The sequence below is a fragment of the Nannospalax galili genome, unplaced genomic scaffold (genome assembly GCF_000622305.1).
Source record: "Nannospalax galili isolate Female #2095 unplaced genomic scaffold, S.galili_v1.0 scaffold1400, whole genome shotgun sequence".
NCBI lineage: Eukaryota > Metazoa > Chordata > Mammalia > Rodentia > Spalacidae > Nannospalax > Nannospalax galili.
The window spans coordinates 469,041-478,511 of NW_008345995.1; the positions used below are offsets into that span (position 1 = coordinate 469,041).

Below are 9,471 nucleotides of genomic sequence, written 5' to 3' on the forward strand. Positions count from 1 at the left end.
CTCTCTCTCTCTCTTTGAGATAGGGTCTCATTTTAGCCCTAGCTGCCTTCCAACTAGCAGCAGTCTTCTACCTCAGTCTCTGAAGTGCTGGTGTTAGAGGTGTAATTATGCCACACCCTGTTCCTGTTTTCATTTCTTTCTAAAAAACATTTGTTTATGTATTTAGTGTATGTGTGCACTTGCGCACGTAGGAGCTATGACGCTCTTTCTATCATGTGGGTCCCAGGAGTTGAGCTCAGGTCATCAGGCTTGATAGCAAGTACTTTTACCCACTGAACCATTTTGTTGCCCTACAGTTACTTTCTTGAAAAGAGTTTTCAGCTCTCATTTAGATTGAAATCTCGTGTAATTTACATCTACTTTGAAAATTAGTACCTGTCTTTTTGTTTTAAATCCACAGTACAGTCTTTTGGTTAGGCCTCTATAAGATCATTGCAACAGAGTCTTGTCCCCAGAATTGTTGATTGCTTCTAGAAAACGTTGAGAATTCCCTCAGTTGGGGCATAATAGAATTTGGAGGGCCAGTTTTGACCATTAAGCTTTGGTTTTGTCTACATCTCTTGTTTGTTTGTTTGTTTTGTTTTGTTTTATTTTTTGGTCTTTTTTTGAGACAGGGTCTCCCTGTAGCCCCAGCTATCCTGGAACTCACTATGTAGACCAGGCTGGCCTTGAACTCACAGAGATCCGCCTGCCTCTCCTCCTGAGTGCTGGGATTAAAGGCGTGCGCCACCACGCCCAGCTACATCTCTGTTTTAAGCCTTGCATGTTAGTGTGACGATTGTACAGTGATAGGCATAAAACTATTGGCTCAAAAAACAATCTATTTTGTTGGGCATGGTGGTGCATACTTTTAATCCCAACACTCAGGAGGCAGAGGCAGGTAGATCTCTGAATTCCAGGCTGGCTAGAGCGACATGTCGCAACATAAGTCACAACAACAGCAACAAACCTACTTTGACAAATTTGTGATACTTTAACTTTTTTTTCTTCTGCCTTTATTCTTACAATATTATCAATAAAACCCTTGCCAAGTTCTTTCTTCCATTAGGTAATATTACAGCCATAAGCTTGGAAACCAGGTGACAGGCTCAGAAACTGAAGAGTATAATAATGCTACTCATGTACTGGTTCACCATATTCAACTCAGGATCATGAATAATCACCTGTCTGAAAACAATTACATGATATAATAATGCTGGCATCAGACTGACTTTTGTTTTCTTTTTCACAGTGAAGCTATGTCCCTGGAGGGAGATGAGTGGGAGCTGAGTAAAGAAAATGTACAACCCTTAAGGCATGGGCGGATCATGTCTACACTTCAGGGAGCTTTGGCACAGCAGGAATCGGCCTGTAACACTACTCTTCAGCAACAGAAACGGTAGGCAGATTGGTTTCGGCTCAACTTGTTATTGTGCATCCTCAGCTGTGCTAGATAACACAGACGTAAATCTGTGCAGAATGCCATAGGAATATTCCTCAGTGATGGTATAAGAATCTCTTCCCTATCAGTTTCCTAATTAGAAGCCTTTTAATTGCATGACAGATATTTGAAGAGCCCCTCAAAACTGTCAAAGTCAAAGGCTAAAATTGGGCATCATGGGACAAGCCCTTCTTAATCTTAACACTCATGAAGTAGAGTCAGGGAGATTGCAAGTTACAGGCCAACCTAAGCTGTGTAGTGAGTTCCAGGCTCAAAAATAATTCATTAAAAAAATAAAGAACAAAGGCTAATAGAATTTTATTTGCTTGTAGAACAACAGCTTATAGAACAGTGAAATTCTTATCAATAAAATATTTTTAAAATTTTTATGTGTATGAGTCTATTGTATTATTCTTCTGACAGCCATAGTAACTTTTTCTTTTCTCCTTTTCTCTCTTGTTTTTAGATAGGTTCTCACTAAGTCAGAGATCCACCACAAGTGTTTTCCTCTATTGCTTTTTTTACCTTCTTTATTGAGACAGAGTCTCTTCACTGACCCTGTAACTGGCCAGTTCAACTAGACTAACTGGCCAGGTTGCTCCAGAGATCAATCTCATTTCCACTTCCCTAGTTCTGGGATTACAGACTTGTATGGCCATCTACAGCTTTTATGGGTAATCAGCAAGCACTTTACCCAGCAAGCTATCCCCCCAGCCCCTGAAATTTATCTTTCAAAATCTTTTTTTCAATGTATCTTTTAATTGAGTTTTTGTGCATTTCATGTAATAGATCTTAATCAAATTTAGATCCCCTCCTCCATCCGCACTCCCTTATTCCCTCCCACCCCCCAGATTTTATGCATTCTTTCACAAATGTTAAGGCCTATCTGGTCAAGCATTTGTGCCCATATGTCCCTTGGTACATGTTCATTCTTTGGAGTCAAGTCAGCCTCTCTAGAGTCACTCCCTTATAGATCTACTCTCTACCACCTCTCAGTAATCAGTTGCCAACATTTCCTCAGCTAAGGTTGGAGCCTGTTACCCATTTCCCCAGTTCTATCCTGGGTCTTTGTCAGATTGAGTCAGCATGGGTCTTGTGCACGCTATCACCTTTTTTGTAAGTTCATATGAGCAAGTTCCCAGAGACCTGAAAGCCTGTGTTTCCTTATGTTCATGCACTAACCCTGGCTCTTAGAATGTTCCTGCCTCTTCTTCTGCAATGGTCCCTGAGCCGTGGGTAGGTGAGGTTTAATATACGAGTCCTATCCAGGACTCTTTAAAACTTGGCCAGTTGTGGCCTTCTGTATGCATCGCATTCTGTTGTATGAGGCTACTTAGCTGGTAGGAAGTATCTCTCTACTCCCTGTCTGCTATGTTCCATGACCCCTAGGTGTAGAGGTTCCACTGTAGGTGTGTCACTTAGAGCTGGGCATCTGTACTAGAAATTACTGCTGGGAGGCGCACACATGGCTTCCTCCTCCCACTATCCTTATGATCAACCCACACAATATTCTTCCAAACTACAGTTTAGGGGATAAAGATATTTATTTGGGCTTACTAACAGTGTATATGATGATGAGGGGTACTTACAAAGGCATAGATACCCGTGGGCTTTTTCCCCTACATGTTGGCTGGGCCTTCCAGATCTGTGGCCACTGGCCCAAGATGGCCAAGCGCCTTCCTCCTGTCTTGCTTCCCAGGTGTCTCCCCTTAGTCCCTCCCCTTCATGCAGTTAAGGCTGATTGATTGGGTGGGAGGGGTGACTGTCTTCCTCTGCCCCTCCCTTCCTATGGAGAGCCTTAGGGTTCAAGTTTTAGGGTTCAACGAGTTTGCAGTGGTGGAGGTGGGGTTAGAGAAGATATCCTGTGTCATTTGGAGGACTCGCCTATCCAATAGCATCTCTAAGATAAACATAGCCTGTGTGTGACTAGTTGTAGAATTCTGTAATAGTTTTTATGTTACAAAAAGAAGCTTCTTTGTTGAGTGGTATACAGTATACTTGTCTGTAAATATAAGGATCCATATTTAGCATACAGTAAGAAATTTCATTTGTCTAGAGATATGACAGAGATAGTATTTTCTCTAGGATCTATTTAGTAGGACCTAAAATTGGTCTTAACATTATTTCTGTATATTTGTATATGTATGTAACTTGCTTGAAATGATGGTTACTTAAAAGTTATTTATTGAGAACTTAGTATGTCTTAACTGCCTTTAAGACAAACAAATCTAGGTCTAGAGAGATGGCTCAGTGATTAAGAGTGTATACTGCTCTCACAAAGGACCCGAGTTTGCTTCCTAGAATCCAGGGCTAGTGGATCTTGACAACCACCTGTAACTCCAGCTCCATGGAATCCAGTGCCTCTTCTGGCCTCTGTGGGTACCTGGACTCACATGCACATACCCATATAACAAACACATAATTAAAAATAAATCTTTTTTTTTTTTTTTTTTTAAAGATGAGCAAGCCTAATAAGTAATATTATGATCCCCATTTTATAGATGAGGAAACCAAACACAGAGAAGTAGTTATCCAGTGTCATTGAGCTAGTAATTGGTAGAGCTGGATTTGAATTTAGGAAGTCATGTTCCAGTGTTAGAATTTGCTGTGTTATATTGCCTTTTCAATGTTTTTATGTCTTAATGCATTTTTATGTTGCCTTTAAAATTATTTATTTATGGGAACTGGAGAGATGGTTCAGTGGTTAAGAGCACTGACTGCTCTTGCAGAGGACCTGGGTTCAATTCCCAGCACCACATGGTGGCTGACAGCTACCCATAACTCCAGTTCCAGGGGATCCGACTCCTTCTGACCTCCATGGGCATTCTACGACACAGGTGTACTTACACATATGTAGGCAATACACTCATATGCATAAAATAAAAAAGTAAAAAATTATTTATTCATTTTATTTATTTATATATTTTATGTGTATGAGTAGTTTGCCTGCATTTATATATGTGCCCCACATTCATGCAATGCCTGAGGCCATAAGAGGGCATTGGCTCCCCTGGAAGTGGAGTTACAGATGGCTGTTAGCTATCATGTGGGTGCTGGGAACTGAACCTGGGCCCTCTGCAAGAACATCCAGTGCCCTTAACCGTGGAGCCATCTCTCCAGCTTATTTTTATTTTTGATTATGTGCATGCATGACTGCAGGTGCCAGGGGAGACTAGATAGATCTCTTGGAGCTGGAGTTACAAGCAGTTGTGAGCTGCCTGATGTGGGTACTGGGAACCAAACAGGTTCTATTCAAGAAGAGTATATGCTTTTAACTACTTTTAACTCTAGCCCAAACAGTCTTCCATAATTGTTTTGTTTTATTTTTTGGTAATTTTTTACTCACTCTTTTCCTCCCTCCCTCCCTCCCTCCCCTTTTTGTTTGTGATTTTGGAGCTGGGGCCAAATCCAGGGCCTTGTTCTTGCCTAGAGTGCTCTGCCACCAAGCTAAACCCTCAACCTATTCTTTTTCTATTTAATAAATCCTCTAGATTGATATGAAGTACTTGATAAGTGAATAGAATGGAATTGACACCTGTTGACTGCACTCAGCACTGCATGTGCTAACATACTCTTGTTCTTTTTCAGGGCATTTGAATCTGAAATTCGCTTTTACGCTGGAAATGACCCTCTGGATGTTTGGGATAGGTGAGTGTTTTTATACAGAAAGCAAAGCAGAGGCATTAACAGATGAGTCTTTTTGGTCATTTGTCTTAAATTGAGGGACATGGAGTGATGTAACAGAGTAGAAGCGGGGTCTTGGTTGCAAAGATCCAGAATAATCATAGTGTGTCTTTCTAAGGTGTTTGTTTTGCAGTACCAAGGATAGAGCCAAGGATGTTGCATATGTTAAGCAGGTGCTGTACTGCTGAGTAAAACCCCCAGTTCCCCTGAGGTGTTTAAGAGTGAAAAATTTAGGGCGGACGCACGCACCTGTAATCCCAGCACTCGGAGACAGAAGCAGGTGGATCTCTGTAAGTTCCAGGCCATCCTGGTCTACAGAGTGAGTTCCAGGACAGCTGGGGCTACAGGGAGACCCTGTCCCCAAAAGACAATAAATAGATAAATTAATTAAATGAATAAATAAATAAATAAGTAAATAGTGAAAAATTTAGTATGAAGCATAGGTCTGAGCTGTACCTTTCTCTCCCTCTCTCCAGGGTTCCCCAGAGCAAATGTTACAAATACTTTAGAAAAGTTTGAGATACATGCTTAGGATGTATCATTAAAAACTTATAAAGAAATACGCTTTCAATATATTAAATATTTCTGCTTTGAAACCCCAAAATGGGCAGGGTATGGTGGTAATACCTTTAGTCCCAGTACTCTGGAGACAGAGGCAGGCAGATCTGTGAGTTCAAAGCCAGCCTGGTTTATATAGTGCATTCCAAGCCAGCCTGTTCTACATAGTGAGTTCCAGGCCAGCTGGAGCTACAGGGAGACCCTGTCTCAAAAAAAAAAAAAAAAAAAAAAAAAAATCCAGAATAGATCTTGTACCCAGAATAAAAGTACACACCAACTCAAAATATGTTGTTTTCCTTCTCTTCTCATTTAGGTATATTAAGTGGACAGAACAGAACTATCCTCAAGGGGGCAAGGAGAGCAACATGTCAACATTACTCGAAAGAGCTATAGAAGCTCTACAAGGAGAAAAACGTTATTATAGTGACCCTCGGTTTCTCAGTCTCTGGCTCAAATTGGTAAGTGGTATCTGAGTTTAAAATCTTAAATTGCTGACTGGACATGGTGGTGCACTTTTAATCCCAGCACTTGGGAGGCAGAGGCAGATAGATCTTTTGAATTTGAGGCCAGCCTGGTCTACATAGTGAGTTCTAGGATAGTTAGTACTACACCTGTCTCAAAACAAAAAAAATTAAATTGACTTTTTCTGTAAAGGTATCTGGTATACAGACAATAAGGAGCCGTTTAGTAGATAGTAATTACTTGATAAATATTTTGGGTTTGTTAAATTAGTTTGACTTAAATAGAGCATAATAAGGCTTTGCACCCTTTTAGCGTGTTATAAAGTCTGTATATTTCTAAATGAATATAGGCTTCTATTTGTTTATTTTAAACATAATTGAGGCATGTCTGTCCTGGAGGGAAGACATTAACAGGAAAAGCTTCCTTGGTGAGCCTGGCATTCCTTTCTCTCCTTTATGAGAATCATTACCATATAAAAGTAATGTTTTAGGGTTTTATTGGTCTTTGAACTTCTTTCACCAAGTATATTGCTATAGCCAAAAACATGTCCCTGATCACTTAGCACTTGACATGTAGTTCTTTTATATCTAGAATATACTTGAGAATCCTTTTTCATGAGCATGTTTTTAATAAAATAATGACCAAGGTCTCTCAGATACTTTGTTGCTTTTACCTTAAAAGAAAATATAAAAAGGAAGCAGTATTTAAAATTGTTCACAACCACAGTAACATAATAGTGATATTTGAACCTGATAAAAGTTATGACTAAAATATATCTTTCAGAGATTTATTTAAACTTTAAATAAGATGGGTGTGGTAGTATATACCTTTAGTCCCAACACTCAGGAGGCAGTGGCAGGCAGATCTCTGTGAGATCAAGGTCAGCCTGGTCTACATAGGGAGTTCCAGGACAGCTGGAGCTATAGGGAGAACTCTGTCTCAAAAATAAATAAATAAATCAGGTCTGGTGGCTCATCCCAGCACTCTAGAATGTTGAAGCAGGAGGGTCTCAAGTTTAGGCTAGTATGGGATGGGGGCGAGGGGAGAATGAGAATCTTTAAAAAAACAAAAACGATTAGAAGGACCAAGAGGGCCTTGCAAGATGGCTCATCAGGAGCACTTGCCTCCAAGTCTGATGACCTGAATTGGATTCCTAGAATCCACATGGTGAAAGGAGAGAACTGATTCCCACAAGTTGCCCTCTGATCGCCACATATGCATCTTGGTATGCATGAGCCCCCCCCCCCATGCACGATGATACATAGATGATGGATGGATGGATGGATGGATGGATGGATGGATGGATGGATGTGGATAGATAGATAGATAGATAGATAGATAGATAGATAGATAGATAGATAGATAGATGATAGATAGACTGACTTTTAAAAGCCAGTCAGAATAATTTCTATGTTCACTTATGTTATCTTGATGTTAGTAAAAGGGAAGAATGATATCTTGAAGTAAAAACCATAGCATAGGACTGGTACCTCAGTAGTGGAGCACTTGGCTAGTATGCATGAAATCCTAGGTTCAATCCTTAGCACTGAAAAATATATAGTCTATATCTACAGAAGAAATGATAAGCAGAATGATTAAGATGAATACCAAAATGAAGAGTAAACATGTGGACATTTGGTAGCCATTTGAGCTGGGCATGGTGGTGCAGCTTATGATGGGCAGGCATCGCTGAAGAGGCTGAGGCTGGAAGATCACAAGTTTGAGGCTAGTGTGGCTACGTACTGAGATCTCACATCATAAAACAAACCAAATAAACAGAGTTGACATTGACAGAATATCATGAAAGTGCACTTTCATGATTTTAATTCATGAAAAATATATGCTCATTATTTTAGTGACTTCTCTGTTTATTGTATTTTACAAAAATATCATAAAGCCAGGCCTGTTGGTGTAGGCCTGTAATTCTAGTTACTTGGGAGGTTGAGACAGATCACATGGGAAAGGCCTGTGTGCTGGATAGCTTTGGTTGTCAACTTGATGTACCTGGGTAGAGGGAGCCTCAACTGGGGAATTACCTCCATTGGACTGGCTTGTGGCCATGTCTGTGGGGCGTTTTCTTGCTTGTTGAGTAATATGAGAGGGCCCAGCCCATTGTGGGTGGTGCCACCCCTGGGCAGGTTGTTCTGTATTGTATAAGAAAGCAGGGTGAGCATGGAACAGGAACAAGCCAGTAAGAAGCATTCCTCCATGGCCTGTGCTTCAGCTCCTGCCCTCAGTTCCTACCTTGGTCTCTGTGATGAACTGTAACCGGGAGATGTAAGACATAATAAACCCTTTCCTCCCCACGTTGGTATTGGTCAGAGTGTTTTGTCACAGCAATGGAGACACAAACTAGAACAGCCTGCCTGGGCTATATAGCATATTGAAGGCCAACCTGGGGAACTTGGTAAGACCCTGTCTCAAAATAATAGAGGGCTGGGGATGTACTTGACTAGTAGAATGGTCACCTGCAGTGCAAGGTGATGGGTTCAATTTCTAGTAATGGGGAAAAAAAAAAAATCCACAATGAAGTAGAAACCTCCACACACATACACACCCCCAAAGTGCTCCTTTATCACAGATAATCTGTAGCATTGGTTTAGACTACCACCACAGTCAAATGTTCAGCCATAAAATGATCAGTAGTAATCTGAACTTTGTATTATACATGTAGCAACAAAGCGCATATTAAACTGCTTTGTTTTTTCTTTCTTTATGGGGAATGGTCAAGAGGTATAACAGGAATTATTCTTCACACTACTCTTTTTACAGAAAGATTTCTCCAGGTTTTTGTTTGTCTATTTGAGACAGGATCTCACTATGTAGCCCTGACTGACTTGGAACTGTAGATCATACTGGCCTCAAACTTACAGGAGACTCACTTGCCTCCCTCCCCCAGTGCTAGGATTAAAGGTGTGTCCTCACCATGTATGGCCTGCCAGTTTTTTTTTTTTAATAATTTATTGTATATTTCATACATGCATATAAAGTGTTTTGATTAGATCTGTGCCCACTCCCTCCCCTCCAACTCCTTTTATATCTCTCCATCACTTTTTTCTGATAACTTCATGTACTGTTTCTTCTTTTTTTTTTTAATGGAGCTTTTTGCTACTCTAACGCTCCCCCCTCTGAAGTGTAACCCTAAAATCTTTTAAGGATTAGATAAGCGCTCCCAAATACTTTTGACATTTTGTTTAGGAATGGAGTATGTTGCTAAGAGGCCCAAGGATATTTTGACTTTTAGCCAAGAAACTGGCTACTTTTCTTTGGGTCTTTTTACCCTATCTGCCTAGCCAATTCCTACCTCCTATTCTTATCACACCATCCTCTGAAGGGGTTACTCAAGT

At 40.5% G+C, this 9,471-nt stretch overlaps 1 protein-coding gene across 1 annotated transcript in view; it reads left to right on the forward strand.

Moving 5' to 3' along the window:
* Positions 1–9,471, forward strand: part of Bub1b (BUB1 mitotic checkpoint serine/threonine kinase B) — a 75,924-nt gene that overhangs the window by 2,132 nt on the left and 64,321 nt on the right. Inside the window, exons 2-4 of the mRNA XM_008842313.3 lie at positions 1,232–1,378; positions 5,009–5,068; positions 5,976–6,120. Coding sequence (XP_008840535.1) covers positions 1,232–1,378; positions 5,009–5,068; positions 5,976–6,120 — 352 coding nt within the window. The remainder of the gene's footprint in view (positions 1–1,231; positions 1,379–5,008; positions 5,069–5,975; positions 6,121–9,471) is intronic.